Source organism: Harmonia axyridis, chromosome 4, assembly GCF_914767665.1.
Source record: "Harmonia axyridis chromosome 4, icHarAxyr1.1, whole genome shotgun sequence".
In the NCBI taxonomy this organism is placed as follows: Eukaryota; Metazoa; Arthropoda; class Insecta; order Coleoptera; family Coccinellidae; genus Harmonia; species Harmonia axyridis.
In genome coordinates, this window is record NC_059504.1 from 20,908,917 (window position 1) to 20,928,825 (window position 19,909).

At 34.1% G+C, this 19,909-nt stretch overlaps 1 protein-coding gene and 1 non-coding gene across 2 annotated transcripts; one reads left to right on the forward strand and one right to left on the reverse strand.

Moving 5' to 3' along the window:
* Positions 1-1,647: 1,647 nt before the first annotated feature.
* LOC123677989 lies at positions 1,648-18,913 on the reverse strand. The gene is made up of 4 exons (XM_045614748.1): positions 18,760-18,913; positions 5,325-5,867; positions 3,832-4,067; positions 1,648-2,002 (listed from the first exon to the last, which is right to left on the reverse strand). Exons 1-4 carry the CDS (start codon positions 18,778-18,780, stop codon positions 1,840-1,842), a joined length of 963 nt encoding a protein of 320 aa, XP_045470704.1. The 5' UTR covers positions 18,781-18,913; the 3' UTR covers positions 1,648-1,839.
* Positions 5,104-5,176, forward strand: Trnaa-agc. Its single transcript has one exon. It is a non-coding gene; the product is annotated as a tRNA-Ala (tRNA).
* Positions 18,914-19,909: the final 996 nt, after the last annotated feature.

Genomic DNA, 19,909 nt, shown 5'->3' on the forward strand with positions numbered 1-19,909 from the left:
ATATCTTTCAGTTTCTTCATTATGAACATTACATCACATAAAAATACCAGAAATTCGAAGAACCCCACTCTTAAAAGTAATTTGAACGTTCATTGAACAATATTTGGTTAATTTGAAAAATAAAAGTATTCTTCATATTTTCTCCTACAAAGCGCCGTTTTCGAGTAACATGATCTTAAAAAAAAAATATCTGTGAAATTCGAAAAATTCGGTACTTTGGCTGAATGTAACTCTGTTCTGTTGTGGAAAAAACCACAGAAACGAATATTTACTATAATGTCATGTCTCAGATTTTAGAATAACATAAACGAAAAAAAATTGGTGAATTGTTTCCAATGTCTTTTGATTTTACATACACTTCTTGAGATTGATTATTTTCAGCTGTAGAAGTGTCAATTGTTTTATTCAAACGAGAAAAACATGAAAATTCGTCTGCATTAATTTTACTCTTTTTGAAGAAGTTTTCCAAAGAAGTTTGCTCACTCATAAATAAGATTTTGATTAGTTTTGAGATCATGCAACACACATTAAAAGTTGAACACAGGTTAAAATAGAGAAAATAATACAAAATTTCACATCATCCACCTCAAACTAATCACCAGAATATACTTATCCTACTGACCTATCTTTGTGACTGACTGCTTCTGTTGAAGCAGTTTATGAAAAATTCAATATTTAAAAAATGAGGTTCGGTTAAATGAAGTTATATTTGAAAATATATCTCTCTGGACCAAAATAGTTTGGGAACCCTTCTTCTAAATGCTATGGGAGCAGTGGTTCACGCATGAGGAGCCCAAAATGCTCCCGGTAATCAGTCAGTATTGTCTAGTCAAGATGATAGATTCAGATGTGGAGAAACTCATTTTATCAACATTTTCGATAATTTTAGTTTTGCTTTTGGTGCATCTTTAACACCGAAATTACAGAAACGGAATCGATGAAACCAAAATTGCGCGTGATTGGCTGTATCAATTTACATTTTCAGCCGCTTGATGGCTTGCATTTTCGCCTTTATCGAAAAAAAAAAGTGAAATATAGCGTATTTTCTCTTTGCTAGTGACTCTTTGACTCATCAAAAACTCATCACAAAACTGCCAGAAAAGTTTTTTTAGTACGAAATCTCATCTTTCTAACGCTATCTAGTGGAACCCGATCGGACAACGCAAAATACAGAAAACCAAAGACACCAATTGGAAAATAATGGATTTCTTTTTGCTGAATAGGTGTAGCAAGAAGAATTTAATATTAGGTTATTAAATTCGATCTTCCTGTTTGACAAAGAAGTCAGGAACAATTTTGAATTCTTGATACCTATCTTTGTAGGGGGGTGTTTGGTCTGCAGCCCCAAAAACGTAATTTATTACTCTGAGATGTCAGTACATGGGTGTTCTTAATGAATTCAGCTATTTCTTATTATTATTGCTTAATCAACTGTTGAGGTATATACTATCCAAAGATAATTGGATTTTCCCTTTAGTGACCCTGAAATACTTAACTTCTATTACAGCCGTCTTTGTAGATGACTCTAAAGACGGCTGTGCTTCTATTTAATTTTCTTGGATTAAACATGTACGAATTCATTATTGGTTTCCAAGTGTTCAAGTAGGCATATGTCTACATAGCGGATGTGAAATAAATGAAAACAAGTGATACTTTTATATTTTAATAATACAATACCTATAGTACATAGTACAAAATATAATTCATAGAGATATTCTACCTGAGACCACAATCACAAAAATGTTCAGAAGAATAAACTGTTTTCGAATATTCACAACAAATATCATCAGAGTTTTTGAGCAAATATTACACAACGACACGCTTTGCTCCTCCTCCAAATCACTTGCTGTTGTGGTCTGTACTTGATTCCGCGTGGAAGCCTTCTTCAGGATGAGCATCGTAGTTTACTATCTGAAGTTTACCATGCTTATCGTAATAACCGTAGTGGCCCTTAACTATACCTGATTTGTCTTTTTCCTCGAATCTAAACATCCTGTTGTGCCTGGAAATTGAACATAATTCATTACAAGTTTCAACTGGGTTGATGAGTCATTTATTACAATATCCAGAAGGTACCTACATCTACCTATTTCTTTTCGAATCAGGTAAGTAAGTACCTTCATGATGTTTTTGAGTCAAAGTAATAATTTTAAAATGGAACTATAGCTGCCTGTTTAAGGAAGATACAATGTTTCAATGAGAAGAATCTGAAGAATGATAACTAATATCCAAAATTCTATTACTTGTACCAAGGCATATCAAGTATTGTTGAAGAATATAAATAATGAAGGAAGTAATTTTAGCTAAAGCTCATAATATAATATGAAGTGGGTGGATCTATTGGCCTTCATTATGTGGTATCTATAGCCTTGTGTTTATCTAATCGTTAAATTGTTACTTCATTGATGTTTGGTGTCTAATACATATATGTGCATAAAACACGGTTTGTTGATTTCTAATAATAATGTTATCTGTAGACCTGGAGATGTTAAAAATTTCAACATCTGAAACGATGCATTAAATATGTTATTGTTTAGTCATGGTTATTATAATGTTCGTCTAAGGTATTAATGTCAATGTCGTTCATTACAAGGAAAGTAGATTGGGACAATCAGTTCTGTATCAACCTGTGAAATGAATGAACATGGAATATGTTACAGGGTGGCCAAAAATCGATCAGCTCAATGAATGGTAGAAGATTCATATTCCTAAAATGATCAAAATGTCGTTCATATAGGCTAGAAAACCAAACGCACCTTCCGTGGCAAAAACTATATCTTCAAGCCTTCTAAATCGAATCTATAGACCACCCTGTACAATAGGCTAGATGACAGTGTTGAAGAATCTAAAAGCTAATGGTACCTAGCTAATAGATACGTATGTTGAAACGATTCCATGAAATGACTGTTTCAATTTGAACAATGGAATTATTGAGTTTTTCAATAAAATGAAAGTTCAAAATGACCAACTACTCTATGTTCAACTGTTTTACCTCCGCTATGGAGGTGGAGGGTGTATATGGCAGAGACTACCGAGTTGCCATACTGATGATTTCATCAGTGGACCTGGGGTGCAACACCGGAATCTACCGAGATAGGGCGCATCAGCCTCGCCAAAATATTTTAAACGAATAGGGCTAGCCTAGAAGTCAAGGATAAAATCAATCTGACAATTTAGATTTGTTTTAAATCTTGTAGAAAAAGGTGGAAGTTCAGATATCATTATCATTTTTTGTCTATTTGTCTTGGTAGTTTTTAGTGACACTCAAGGTTAGAAAGACGAATTGCCTTCTGATGACGAAGTGATTTGTATTTGTTAAGGAGAAATATTCTAATAAACCAATTAAGAAGTTGAACTTTTTTTTATAAATTGAATAGCTGCTTTTTGTCAAGTATCTAATAGTTTTATTGGTCTGTGGTATAAAATTCAAACCACTGTCTATGACGTACTCTTACCACGTGTTGCTTTGAAGTTTTGTTAGTACTACTGCTGGCATTTTGATTGATTGCTGCATTTTTATATTGGTGTTCGCCGTTTATTCATGGTTTAGTACTAAAAAACCAAAACCAAATATATTTTGTAGACTTGCAATGAAAAGTTATCAAAATGGTTATAGTTTACTTCTCCTTTATATCATAAGCATATTATTATGTCATGATACCTATGATAAGCTAGATTTAAAATTGATAGAAAAATGTTCCATAATTTTCCTTAAAATTTGAGTTTATTGCCGTAATAAGTTGTTTCAGTATTCCTACATTACAGAGGAGGGGATTTCAAAATCTGTCATCTAGCCTATTCAAGAAAAAATGGAGATGCTAATAGCGTTACCCTTTGCCAGTGTCATAACCCCATTTGTAAGTGTGAGGTCCATCATGTCCAACAACGTGAAACGTTAGTCTGTCTCTTGTACTGTCATGGTGTGGTATACCCATTGAGGAAATCAATTGTTCGTTGAGTCCCGTAGAATATCCATCTTCAGAAGCCGATGGAACTGTGTCGTCTTCGTTGTAGTCATTGTAGCCAGTCTCAGCTTGAACGGAGTCGTCTTTATGATTCGAAAATGCCTTGATGGTGAACGAAATGATGTACCAGGTGAACGATAATGTTAGAAATGGGTGAATTGGATTTAGTTAAATAATACCGGAACACCCATAGGGTCGGTGCGAGAAGCATAGAATACGTGGTGTCTATACTTCCTTACTAAAGTTCATTAACATTTTCATTCCAAATCCGTGCCTGGAAATGTTATATAGGTGACTTTTTCACTCTGTGAGCAGTGGTGCTGCAGGAATAATTTTTTCCATATCTGTCAAGTGAACGATGATGATATCGGAAAGACATTTCAACAAGTTTTTTTTTACAAATTGAGTATTGACGAATTAATTCAAAGTTCGATAGGCCAGAAAGCTCCATTAAGTTCAACTAAAAGTTTGGTATAAATATGATCATAGAGCAGTATCAGCTGACGTCACAGAACAGCTTCTAGAGGGACCTCCAACGCTTTACATAACTGGAATAGGCCTCTCTTACCTCAAATCAGTGTTACCTGCCCCATTTGCTAAGCATATGTTTTATTTGTTGTTGAATGTACCTCCAGCATCTTTATATCATAAAGTCCTGATACTAGTCCCTTACAACTAACTTCTTTTCCTTTTCATTTAAATTCGATCATAGTTTATCCATTAATAAAAACGGTACTTCTGTATAGTTCCCTGATTCCGAGATCTAACAGCAAAAAATGAAATAGCCATCTACTCCCTTATTTTCTAATAGCTTCAGGCACATATTTCGGATGAAAATATGTCAACGACTACGTATTCTATGCATCTTGGGTCGGTAACTAAGAGAATATATATATTCGCATGACAGAACTCGAGCGGGAATCGAACCCGCAACCTCCGAATCGCTAGTCCAGTGCTCTCACCAATGAGCTACCAAGGAAGCAGAAATTTTCAACCGCATACAAGAAACCCATGAAAGATGAATAGAATCGTGATGATCATCGATAGTGAATTAGTTCCCTTTCAACATTAACTTAATTCCTACTAACATTTGATTCTGGGAGAAAGGTTTCCTCGTAAGCGGTTGAAACTTTCAACTTCCTCGGTTGCTCATTGGTGAGAGCGCTGGACTAGCGATTCGGAGGTTGCGGGTTCGATTCCCGCTCGAAGAAGTACTTTTTCCGGAATTAAAAATTATCTGTCATGCCAATATATATGTTCGGTAATTCTTACTTGCGTCCGAGCCAAAAATTCATTCATCAGACACTTCATAGAGAGGTTGAATATAACCGACCCAACATCTTGGCTTCTTATTCTTACCTTCAACTGATCCAACTCCTTCTGGTTCTCCAGCTTGGCCAAATTGTCGAACTTCTTGTCCAAATCCTTCTGTTTGTACACCAGTTCCCTTTCTTCGATTGGCACAAGCTCAATTTCTATTTTGGGCTGAGAAGAGAGCGCCTTGTCTTTGGTGTGGATCTCCTTGTTGAACTTCTTGGGGAACTTGTGGGTCGGGGTGTCCAACTTCGTTAAGGAGGCTGGAAGCTCGTAGAAGAAGATTGGGTTGTTCTCTGGGTTCCAGAGAGACTCGGATGGCGCCGTTAGATGTGTAGAGGGTGCTGGTACCTCCAAGAAGGAAACTGGGGAGTTTTCTTGAGGTGGTCTTAGTTCATCGCTGGGTTCTGGGACGTTGAATGGGATGGACTGCACGACTCTGGGAAGCTCTTGATTTGTAGAGGCCGCTGCGTATGCATCTTCTTCTTGTTGTAGGTAGCCGGGGTAGATACGAGGTTGTAGTTGAATGTCCTCTGCGCTCCTGATGCTCCTAGCTGTGGCTAGAGAGGAAATGCACACCACCAAAACCTGTAAAAGGGTTTGAGGTTTAAGTTAAACATCTGGCAAATATTATGTGAAATAAAATGAATCGAATAAAGTGAACTCATTGGATTTTCATGCTTCTGAACATCATGAGATTTATCAACTCATATTATGATGATCAATGTTAACGATATAGTTTCAAGGAGTAAAACAGATATATTTGATCTGCAATGGAACATGACAACTTTGTTGAAAAAAGCTAAGAAATACTATCCGAAAAGCTGTATCGACAGAACAACACTACCAAGCAAGCAGAGGTCACCTGGATATACAGATGTTCAGCAGGCAGATACATGATTACCTTTACCAGCAGTCAAGCAAGTTCATCGAAACTAGCCTTTGACATGTAGACAGTCTCCGAAAATGCCTTAAAGACTACAAAGATACTTCAAAAGATCTACCAAATATTTTATGAAGCTGACGAATTTACACTACTACAATTGAATAAAGAATAAATCTCATACAATCACCAAAAAAAAATCATGAAGAGAAGGAAAGAAGCCTTCATGATCAGGATCATGTTGACATTACACGGTTAAACTATTGGCATACATTAGTTAAAATGTTTTAGGGAACTTGCTTTTTTATAGGACTGCTTTCTGAAAATGATCCGAGGAATCTGTCATTTTCATTTTTACCTCCAATTTAGGCACATCCTATATATTAACTGGGTGACCCAAATTCGTTGTCTAGTGAAGGGATCTCAGAAACCCTTTAAGCTATCAGCTAGAATAAATGAATGGGACATTTTCGGGCTCGAATTTTAAGAGAATTAATTTGGTGGCTACCAAGGTCTCCTGATTTAACATCGTTAGATTGTTTTCTTTGGTTGGTCCAATTATCAATTTAAAATTGTTGAAAGGTCGAAAAAATCTAACGGTATTAAATCAAGAGACCTTGGTTCACATATTATAATAGACAGGCATTTAGCTAATTTGCCATATGAAACTGAAACTTTTGATGATTTTTATAGTTTGATGAGAAATTTATATATCATGTTATATATTTTTGAAAAGGGAAAATTAAGGATTTCATTAGTTATAGAAATTTGTAGGTATGGTTTACATTTAAAAAAACACAAGTTTGTATTATAACTTCAAACTAATTACAATAAAAGAAATTCCTTGACACCAAGGGATTCTACGGAAAAAAGTTGTTATAGCTAGAAAACAGTTGAATTTATGATGTTGTGGTTTTCACCAAATGAATTATCTCAAAAATGAGCCCGAAAATGTGCTCTCTCACTAGACAACGAATTTGGAATACCCGAAACTTGTGATCAGTTTTCCGATGAAGATCTCTAATCTTTTGTTCTTTTCCAACAAATCTAGTTCTTTCTTCAAATTATGTTAGATGAATAAAAAAAAAAAGAGATATCACTTAAAATTTTGTTCAAAATTATCAACTTATCGGTAAAAACAATCTTGACAATAAGGATTTTCTGTATGAACAATTCCCAGTATTTTCTTGACAGAATATTTGTATAACTAATCTACTTTGGTCTCAGATACAAAATACATAATGTCGAAATATCCTCAAGAACACCGATTTCAAGATTTACAACCGCACAGAGCGTAAAAAAACATCCTTGGACCAGAATCTGTTCGGCACATCTTCGGCGAGATGTTCAAGATATGCGCCCATAAAGATGCAATAAATTGTTGCTCAATCGGAATCAACATTCTGCTCCTGTGCTGACCCTGAAAATCCAGGTGTGGAATTGTCACGAACAATAAATCTAACGTTTAATGTTTCTAAAAGTAAACATTCTTCATATAGGGGCACAAGGCGAACTTGATACCATTGTGTTGGAGACAATACGTCAAAGAAACCTGCTTAATTCACGCTGGTATCGCTATTTTTTTTTAATATGCAATTATCGTAGTGGTGTGAGATAATTTCTGTTCAAGAACGATCTGTCGTTTATCTACACGTTAGACCTTGCGAATAATTTTAGATAAATTTATTAAGAAACTGCACAGTGTACTTCTACAGGGTGTTACCAAGTTTTAAGAGGTGAAATTTTTGTTGCAGGTATTAGACCAATTGAAAAGTCTCCGGTCTGATGCACAGATGGCGGTGCTAGTATTATATCCATATGATTTTCAGTTAGTACTAACCTTCAAACGATACGTGTCAAAATTTGACAGCAGTCCGACGATAAGTTTATGAGATATTGATTTCTGAATGTTGCTACTTTTGTTATTTGAAAAAGATGGAAAAAAAATTTTCGTGTGCTGGTAAAATATTGCTTCTTGAAAGAAAAAAATACAGGTGAAGCAAAATCTTGGCTTGATGAAGAGTTTCCGGGGTCTGCACCAGGAAAATCAACAATCGGTTATTGGATCGTTTAAAGGATGAAATCGTTAAAAAACGGCCCCATTTGAAGAAAAAAAGGTGCTTTTCATCAAGACAATGCGCCGTGTCACAAATCAATGAAAACAATGGCAAAATTGGATGAATTGGGCTTCGAATTGCTTCTGCATCCACCGAATTCGCCAGATCTGGCCCCTAGCGACTTTTTCCTGTTCTCAGACCTCAAAAAATGCTCGCTGGAAAGAAATTTAGCGCCAATGAAGAAGTAATCGCCGGAACTGAGGCCTATTCTGAAGCGAAAGACAAATCGTACTACAAAAATGGTATCGAAAAATTGGAAGATCGCTATAATCCACTGTATCGCCCTCGAAGGCAACTATGTTGAATAATAAAATCGAATTTTGCCACAAAAAAATGTGTTTTACTAGGGTAGACCGGGGACTTTTCAATTGGACTGTTATGATATAGTATAGGGGATACTGGGGAGGGTTGATCCAAGGGGAGGTTTGATACATGTTCAAATTTCTCGCCTCGGTCCTTCAAGGAAAGCATAATCACGAGCAGTGCCTCTATGAGTGTGGAAATAGTGTCTGTTGAAATCTGGAAATGATCGCGTCACGAGCAAGAGTTTTAAGCTTTAAGTGTGTTATACATATTCGATGTAAGAATTTGCATAACAAATGTAAGGCTTAAGGCTTTATCTCTTTATCAAAAAAAAAAATATCGAAATTCATTACTTTATTTTTGATGCGCATTTCATTTAGAACATAGACGCCAGTAGTACAGATCTTCAATCGAATATCATAATATGTTCACGTCTTATATTTTCTAAATTTGTCTTCTAGGGAGGTTTGATACAGTAAATCTCACCTCAAAAGAAAAGTTTTAAACAAAAATGCAAAAATAAAAAGAGAGTGTTTGATGACTTGGATCCTGAGGACGGAAATGAAAAAGATCAATTTTCCGATGAACGCAGAAAATGATGAATTGCAGTAGATGCAAGCTGGATCCTCATCTTCATCAGAAAATGGAGTGCCAATCAGCCTGTGCAAGTGTCAGTAGGTAAATAAAAATGTTTACTTGCAATTTATGTAGGAATAAGGTAGTGTTATAATAATAAAAGATTGATTTCTTATTATTGCTTGTACTTTTTATATTATTGTATCGATCCTCCCTTTTAGTTTATTAAGACCATGTATAGGGAGGTTTGAGACACTTTGCACCAACAATTTCAAAAACTCATAATCAAGGTTTAAATTTCCATTTTCAGTTACTGAATATTGCTAAACATTTAAGCGAAGTCCTCAAATTTCGCTCTGATATTAATGGATTGGTAAATGTTAAACACAAATTTTTTATTAACAATTTTGTAAAAAATGTATCAACCCTCTTCAGTCTCCTCTACTAATGAAATAAAACAGTCACGAATCATTGGATTTATAAGACATATTTTGTGTTTTCGACCGATTTCCGATTAGAAATGCATTCGCAGTCGGAAGATCTGATCTGTGACATTTACAACGGCGCCTATTCCCTCAACTTTCATTACCCGACCCATTTCTTATTTTCCGCCTTATTGCAGGCATATACGCACGGTGGTAAATTTCACCGATCAACAATCTGCATCGACACCCACGCACGTTCTGCAACAATCGCTCATCGTAGGTGAAACAATGGACGTCATTTCGTATTGTTTGGAAACAGAGTCGATTATTCTGGAGAAAAAAAAACCGGTTGCGCAATAAGATCATCTCGGTGGAATCTAATGAGTATATCGTGATCGACGTTGCGCGGCAAATTGGTTTCGTTTTCTTTCGTCGTTTTTAGGTACCTCGTGTTCGAGGTCGTTCAAGTTCAATGCCGAACGCGGTCTTAAAAACGTTTCCACGGGAAATCCCAGATTTGATTGTTTTCGATTTTTAACTACTAGTTTAGGGACCGTTTACAAGATTAAACTGCTCGGAAAACCGCAAATTTTACACAATTATTCGGTATTAGGTACTATACAGGGTGGTCCAGATTTTAGTTCGATAACTTTGGCGTCAGATAGCAGGGCCGCCGCCAGGAGCGGCATACCGGACATTTTGCTGGGGCGCCAAATTGTAGGGGCGCATAGTCAGTTAATAATACAAGACATTTGCACCTTTAAGAAGTACGTCTTCCTTTCACTATATATTTGTAGTGGTACTTTTGAACAATGCAAGACGTTTTTTTTTATGAAATAGACGAAACGTCGTTCGATAAATTTGACAAGGATAAAGTTAAAAAGACTTTTGCACCTTTAAAAGTACGTCATCCTTTCACTATGGACTTATCGTCGTACTTTTGAACAATGCAGGACTTTTTTTATGAAATAGACAAAACGTCATTGGATAAATTTGACAAGGATGAAGTTAAGAAATAAGATTTCATATAAATAAGGCGAATCAGGGCGGCGAAATTTTATTTTGCCAGGACGCTAAAATGTCTGGCGGCGGCCCTGTCGAATAGAACAAGTTTTTGAAGTAATCAAGTACATTGCATATCTACAACTCAAAGATGAAGCGTGTTTTTTCCACTTGAGAGGTTTCATAACTCGTCTACGCCTTGTTATGGAAACTTCTCGAGTGTGCAAACAACAGTAGCTTCATACTATTGTTGTATAACACAACATTTAAACATTTTTTATCAATGATTTGAGGTATTGTGTAGTAAAACTGAATAATTATGTAAAAATTGCTATTTTTCAAGTATTTTGAGCTTGTGAACGGTCTCTAAAACTAGGAGTTAGAAATTGAAAACAATCGAATCTGGGATATAACCGTGGAAACGTTTTAAGACCGTGTTCAATATTAAACCTGAACGACCTTATCTAACCTAACCTACCCTGAAAATTTCGAATTTTTAGGTCTTTCCGTCCGACCGACCGGACATATTTAAATTTGACCAATCAGTTAGGCGAACCTTATCGTTTGAGACCGTTCTCAGCTCAAAATTCTAAAATAGCAGACGTCGGCGTCGTGCACCAAAGTAGTCGAGTGTACAAAAAATAGTCGATTCATACTCTTGTTGTATATAAGCAACCATTTTTCAACCAGTTTGTTCAATGATTTGACTGATGACTGATTTGAGGTATTCTACAGGGTGATCCGGATTTTAGTGCATTAACTTTGGTGCCGCATAGAACAACTCTTTTCATGAAAAAATGTTCATATAAACATATATCCCAACAAGCTTCGTTTTCGCACACAAAACAGTTTTTTACTTAAAAGTCTGATATTATTACATTGATTGAAGTGTTATATTAGGCCAATTGAAAAGTCCCCTGTCTGATGCACAGATGGCGGTGCTAGTATTAAATCCATATGATTTTTATTTAGTATACCTTCAAACGATACCTGTCAAAATTTGACAGCAGTTCGGCCATTAGTTTTTGGCATATTACTTTGTGGGTGTAGCTACTTTTGTTATTTGAAAAAAGATGAAAAAAAAAGAATTTCGTGTGCTGTTAAAATATTGCTTTTTGAAGGAAAAATTACAGTTGAAGCAGAATCTTGGCTTGAAGAAGAGTTTCCGAGGTCTGCACAAGGAAAATCAACCATCATTGATTGGTGTGCTAAGTTTAAACATGGTGAAATGAGCATCGAAGACGGCGAACGCATTGGACGCACGAAATAGGCTTTCACCGACGAAAAAATCAAAAAAGTTCACAAAATAATTTTGATTGGCCGTGAAGTGAAGTTGATCGAGATAGCAGACATTGTCAAGATATCATCTGAACGTGTACATCAAATCATTCACGAATATTTGTACATGAGAAATCTGTGTGCAAAATACGTGCCGCGCGAGCTCATAATCGATCAAAAGCAACAAAGTGTTAATGATTCTGAGCAGTGTTTTGAGCTGTTCAAGTGCAATAAACCTGAATTTTTGCGTCGATATGTGACAATGGATGAAATATGTCTCCATCATTTCACTTCGGAGTTCAATCGACAGTCAGCTGAGTGGACTGCACACGATGAACCTAATCCAAAGCGAAGAAAAACACAACAGTCATCTAGCAAGGTTATGTCATCAGTATCTGGAATGCGCAATGTATAATATTCATTAATTACCTCCAAAAGGACTATACCATCAACAGCGATATTATATAGCGTTATTGGGTCGTTTAAAGGATGAAATCGTTAAGAAAAAAGGTGATGTTTCATCAAGACAATGCGCCGTGTCACAAATCAATGAAAACGATGAAAATTGCATGAATTGGGGATCGAACTATTTCTGCATACACCGTATTCGCCAGATCTGGCCCTCAGCGTTTTTTTCCTATTGTCAGACCTCAAAAGAATACTCGTTGGAAAGAAATTTGGCTCCAATGAAGAAAAAATCGCCGAAACTCAGGCCTATTTTGAAGCGAAAGATAATTCATAATACAAAAATGGTATCGAAAAGTTGGAAGATCGTTATAATCGCTGTATCGCCCTCGAAGGCAACCATGTTGAATAATAAAATCGAATTTTGCCAAAAAATATGTTTTACTATGGTAGACCAGAGACTTTTCGATTGGCCTGTTAGTTATGTAGTATTTAAGTAGGTACCCAAACCCAATAAGCATGTCAATTAACGAGCGCTTGTAATGGTTTTCACGGAATCTTTTACATGAAAATGATGATATGGTTCGTTATTAACGTGTTGCAACAAACATCAAATTTTTAATGTTTTCACACCACATAAATAGTATAGAGCGATACCGAAATGTATCATTGTTGTTACTTGACCACCCTTGATGTCTCCTTTCATTCAAAACCTAAAACAATAGTGAAAATTGCCGGTGGAACTGTAGAAAGTATGCCATACAAGCAAGACTAATTGGTACGGTTAACCTTTTTTCAGCAATTGTCCACTTACCAACCGCACAAAATAATTCACCGATATGCCAATTACAAGCTTTTCAGCCATGACAATGTTTGATCAGTGCATTGGGGAAGTGATAGTCTTATAGAAAGTACGAAAGATTGGTACCTACCAATCTACCTATCAAGTTCACTATCGTTGAAAATCATTGAACTGTCCAGTGTTTACATTATCGAAAGTGAAAGGTTCAACAATAGGAAACAAATAGATTTTTTGCAAGTCGATGAGTAGGAGGCTCGCTAGTAGAAATGATAAAAGTTTTATCAATGCAGAATACCACTTCCTAGACTTGGTAAAAATTGAATGAAAATTTCATAAAAGCAATTATGCTGTGCAAAAACTGAATAAATTTCAATGATTTAATTTAATTTAATCTTCTAAAAGATAAGGTTTCCAGAAAACTATATTATTATTGTAATGATTCATTATTGAAGGTCATTTCCTGACAAATTATTTAAGTGCAATTGAAAGTGTTGTGAGAAGTTCCTGTTTTATCCTTGTTTAACTGACTCTTTATTCTTAATTTTTGTAATAGATTTACAGAATTTCATGACTTGATTTTGTATTCATTGAGTAAAGTTTTTTGAAGAGGAAACACGAGAAACATCGAGAAGAGTAAAAACAATTCCAGAATTATTTTATCTTCATTAGGTATAATACTTATTGTAATACTATACAGAATGTTCCAAAATTGCAGGTACGAATTAAAATAACAGATTCCTAGGATTATTAGAAGAAAAAAAGTCCTATAAACATGGGCCCCCAAATGCTCGGTTTTCGAGATACAAGTTGTTGAAGTTTTATTTTGTTCTATTTTCACAAGATATTTAATTTAAATTTTGCATAGATATTCCAATTTGAAGATTTCATCATGTGATATGCTAATTTTGAATGCAAATCTACAGAATGATATTTTTCTGTGACCGCTTCTTTCCTCCAGAATTTCTTTCTTGATAGACCAAGGGTAGTTTAGAAAAGTTTTTGGTTTTTGTAGTTTTGTCGAATCTGCTACCGATTTCGAGAAAAATATTTCAAACAATTTTCTAGTATAATCCTCAGTAAAATCCAAATTATTATAAAGATGATAACTAAATCAATTAAAAGATTTGGTACTTTTTCACTCAATCTGCAACGAAGATTAATAAAGATTCGATAAACTGGTATAATAAAAAAAAAGTAGGACTTCAAAAAGCAGCCTGTATCTCGAAAACGAAGCTTTTGTGGGCCCATTTTTACAAGACATATAAGACCTCTTTTCCTTAAAATCATATCCTGTATGTGAAAGAGATATTCATTCTTCGAAAAAGGTGAAATATTTATTCATTACTTGAACTTAAGTATTTATTAACTCTGTAGGTTATTTTCCTTTCAGATAAAGGAGTTATGAAATGAATTTATATATAGGTGTCCCAGAATTAGGGGTCAATAATTCTCCAACGTATTCTATTATCAAAACGATTGGGGGAAGTTTGAATTTTTTTCGAATAATATTTCACTTCAGAACAACAGCTCCTCAAAAATACGACTCTCAAGATGGATTTTATTTATTTATGGATTTATCTCTGGAACTAACAATAAGTACAAAAATCATGAAATCTGTTATAACTCTTGCTACTTAGAAGCTCTTATTACTACTGATAACATGAAATGTTCAATCAGCTGTAATTCAATCAATTCAGATTAGAACGCCTTCAAAATCAATAAGTAATTTGGATTTTCAATCTAACATTAAATTTATTACACATTCTTCAAACCATAAAATGGAATATTCAGTGGGGATTCTTATTATAACTCATAATAATAATGATAATAATAAGTGGCAGTTGTTTATTCCATTTGATGAGTTTGAAGAGGAGCTCACATGCATCGACCTTGCAATTAGCAAGTATAATCAAAAAATGAGAACCAAAACAACTCTTCTATTGTTCTGCTTTAGGATATCTGCTTCTTTATTCAGTGGGTGATTCGAGACGAAAAAATTCGAACGCTAGTTAAACTCGCGCCTGAGGGTTCCGCATAATACGGTGATAATTAGTAGAATTCTTGATTACAAATAATAAACTTCCTCTTATTATTTCTGCTTTGGAGAGAAACTACTCGAAATAATATTCCTTGGTTTATCAGGTTTGAACTGAATTTTTTTCGGATTCCTGTATGCCTAACAATTCGAAGTAATTTTTCTTAGTATTTTGTGATGCAGTCCTGAGTACAGAGTAGTCTGTAACTTACGAAAAACACAAAAAAAAACTCGATGTTTCCATAACTAAATTTGACATTTCAAGAATTGTAATGGTTTATGGATTTCCCAACAATCCCTACGAAAAATTAATCATAATTCATGAAATGTAAAATTTATTTATCAAAACATCGAATTTTAGTGTCTTTAATTGTCACAGACTACTCCACACAGTGAGGAATTGCGGTTTTTCCTCATTTAAGGTTTTTCCTCGATAACTCGTTGAGTATTCATTTTAGGTATAGGGTTTGCTTGAGAAACCCCCACTATTTTTGTACGTAGAATCGACTGAAAAAATAAAATATATAGGTTCTAATCTGAAAATCTTGAGTTTTGATGAATTTGAGTTGTCCAAGTTCATGATTTTCTTATAAATACCCTGTACAGTTTTGATCTAAACCGCAAACAGTCTTATAATATTACGTACTTGCAGAATCGAAAAAGAAAAAAAATTTTTTCGGAAGAAGCTTTTTCTGCCGAAAAATAATAAAAAATTTGAGTCCTCGTGACCACCATTTTTTTCATAAGAATCCCAATAAACTCATGAACCGTTGAGTTTTTACTGAAGATATGGCATATTTCCGAAATTGTAATCAAAAAAGCTATCTAATGATGCAATAATATACTGGGTGTGCCATTTTAAATAAGGAAGTAGTAGTCTGTTTCCGGTATAAGGGAAGTTGTAGAGATCTGATAATATTTTTTCATACATTGTCCCAAACCCCAGCATGCAAATTTTCAGCACAAACTCATGATTAGTTTTCCATAAACGTCTAATAGGCCTTCGCAGTGAATCACCCTGTATTTTGTTGACTTGCTTCGTTTATTTAGTATATCCACAAAATACACAATGAAATAGTATGGGAAGAAATACTTAACCGTTACGTCATATATTTTGGGCTAGATTCAAATTAAATGGGAAACATGTGTCACAATTTGCATTAAAACTCAAATTTATTGACGAAATTGAGTTTTTTAGAAAATAATAGACGTATTCATAGATTACAGAGGTTAATTTCAAAATGTGTCATTCTGCCTCACTGCTGAAGCCCTTTCTCTAAACACGCCCCTGTGTGATTAGCTTTATCGGCAATTTTGTGGAAATTGGTGTTTTCACTACTCATGGAATTCGACAATGCAACAATGTATACAACTTTTGTTCCTGATTATACGGAGAAAGATTTTCTCTAGGAATAGGTTGAATTTCCTGATGCCAGAGTTATTGCTTTCAATTAAAACGAAAGCAAAACTTGTCATGTTACAATCTTGATTTTGATAGCGAAAGTTAATAAGAACTGTTCTATTTACGTCAGCGATTTCAATTTACGCATTTATGTTCGACTTCATAAATATGTTGGATCTGATTGGAATTATTAAAATTAATGTCGTTTCTAGTTTTTCCACTTACTGTAATTAAGATTAGCAGATATGTTTACTATTGATTAGAAATTGTGATAAGCGTTTTGCCGTTTCGTCATTTTCTGGAAAGCTACCGGATACCTACACCTATAATTTTTCATCGAATTTAACTGTAGAAGGGAAGTTTCAGAATTTATCATATTTATCTTTGACACATCACAAAATTGATATTTTATATCTCACATAATTTTTCAGTTCATATACCTATTCTCATTGATTCCCTGCCTCAGAGTAATAATAGATGAAGGGAGCAGATGTCATTTTCAGTAAGCAAATTTTGTCCCCAACATGAACTATCAAATTTGACATGAAGCGCGCGGAAATGAAAACATATCAGTAATACGATATTTCACTCAATTCGCGAGTTTCTCCACAAAGAAAGCCTTCTTACGTCCTATAGTGAATCAACGTATCAAATCAACTCAAAATATATAGAAATAAATACCTATATATCAATCAGATTCAGAAAACAAACTTCAAGCGCGAAAAACGACGTGGAACAACCGATGACACTAGGAGAGCAAAAGTAGCCAAACCTTGGATTTCAGCAGGTAGATACAGAAATAAAATAAATAATCTGCTCATTATAAATTCGACACTTAGGAAAAATATAGGATTTCAAATTTGCATTTTTAATTGGGAATCACTTAAATAAATATATTTTATTCAATATAATATACATTCATAACGACATAGTCAAATTGTGGATTTGAAAATATATCACAATCCAACAACGTAATCTAACCATGTTGGGGACATGTAAAAATTGCGTATATTCCCTCTATCTATATTTATTACTCGATTGATGCACCATATAAGAATTTTAAATTACATTTAGCGATGTTGACCTGTCTATTTAATTTTTATGAAATTCGTTATACCTATAATACATTTATCAATCAGGTGTTTTTTTAATGAAACAACCCACGCACAGGTTTATCCTTTTGTGGGGATTCTATACTGTTTATCATTAGCTAAAAGACTATTGTGTATTTAAAATTGAAAAAATAAATATATTATTATTATTCTATTAATTCAAAAACAAAATTCGTAAGGCGATATAAATCTTCAACGAAATGTATATTTCAAAAATCAGATACTGAAGGTGTTCTAACATACAGAGATCTAAATGATGGACGAAACAAGAAACCTAACATTTAGGACTTAGAAGGTTTTAAAAAATTTTCATTGTGAGGACTGTCGCGGTCATATAATATCGGTGTTACCCATAAAATAAAATTAATTCCGTATCCACCATATATTTCTAACACCAATTATGTACTTAATCGGTCAATAATTTTTTTTTTTAATTTGCCATTATGTTTGACTCAATTGTTAGGTTATAAGGAAAAAGAGAAATACCTAGATATCAAATTTAAAGTAGTCTTTTTTGTATTCCTTAATGAACAATTAGAGGTAACAGTCAAATCTGCCTGTCCGGCCAGCCTGCCGGTAGACGTAAAAAAGATAACTTTTGGAAATAATATTTTAGCGAGTTGAAAATTCAGTAATAAGTTTTGGCTTCGTATCATTAGATACAGTCTGTTCATACGAAAAATTCACTGAATGGTATCGAGGTTATCTGATTTTTTTTTAATATTTCGAGAAGTATTTATATCCGAACGGTATATTATAGTCAGTTCTAGAAGAAAAATAATGTTCATAGAGATAATTTTCTGATCTAATAGAAATGAATAAAGTGTAACAAGGTTTGTTTTCTTTACACATCTGGCTTTTTGAAGAGTAGGGTATACTTATTTTAGATGTGTTATGAGTGGATGTACAATTCCTAGAGTATTTTGACTTCGAGCGAGTATACTTATTTATTCATCGTAATGAGATAATATTGAGTAAAGATTAATTCGGAAATCATTAGATTTTATGTCCGGCATTATTCCTCAACTAAAAGGATACGAAAATTCGATTTCAAGAGCTCTTCTCTAAAGAGGCGAAATAAAGGAAAAAAAATTGAAAAATATTTTTTGCTATTGAATTCCGAAACTTTTCGAGACTTACCAGTTTATCCAAAATTGCCATGATTGTTAGGTAAAAAGTTGAAACAAAACACTGACGTCTGATTCGAAATACGCGCGGTTTAACAAAACACTGTCGACTGGCTTCAACTATTTATAGCGAGTTCCATTTCTCCCGCTAGTCTTCTAGATCCATACGTCACGCCATGCTGCTAAGATTTCCATAATTTCCTCTTTGCGATTCTTCTTCAGATAATTTAATTTTTGACCCTATATGAAATTTCCAATTTTCAAAGTTCCAAAGTGTATCGAAAGGAAAACTGCAATAAATGATTTTATTTAATATTGCATAAAAAAATGAACTTTAGACGCTTCAAACGTCGAAAACAAGATTTCTACCTTTGATTCGTGAGCAAAACATATTTAAATTGATTGAAAAAAACCTGTGAATTTTATGTACCTATTGGTATACAGAGTGCCGCAGAACAATGATCAATAAAATCTATCATCGTATATTTCGATCCAAAATATTGGGGGAAGTCAAAATATTTTTTTTTTCGAATGAACAACAGTCCTTCAAAAGTACGACCCTCAAGATGGATTTTATTTATTTTCTCCGGACTAAGGCAACAAAAACTCATAAAATTTGGTATGACTCTTGTTATTCAGGAGCTCCAATAACATATGAAAATTTCAACCAGTGAGCTTCAAGGGTAAATTTCACCAAAACTTTTTTGTACAATATTTTCCAATTTTGAGGTAACATTTCTATGATAAAAAGTTTTCAAATTCGTTTTTCTCGGAAGTGGTGCATGATATATAAACAATAATGCAGTATTGCAGTATATTTTTTTACAAAACATTAGGTTTTCGAAATGTTGCCTCAAAATTGAGGATCGCCAAAGCTGTTATGAAATTTACACTCGAACTCCCCAGTTTGAGACTCACCTGACGAAATTTTCATAGTATCTTGACAGTAAAATGTATATTATAATAGAAGATAGAATATTGTGGTAAGTTTATTGAACATTAATTCTGGGACATATTGTATACAAAACATATTATTATTATTATTGAACATTAATTCTGGTACATATTTGTTCATCTGATCATCAGATGATGGAAATTGTTCTTATTGTATACAAAAATTTTTATATAGGTACAATTTTATATATTTAGAGCTAATATATGTA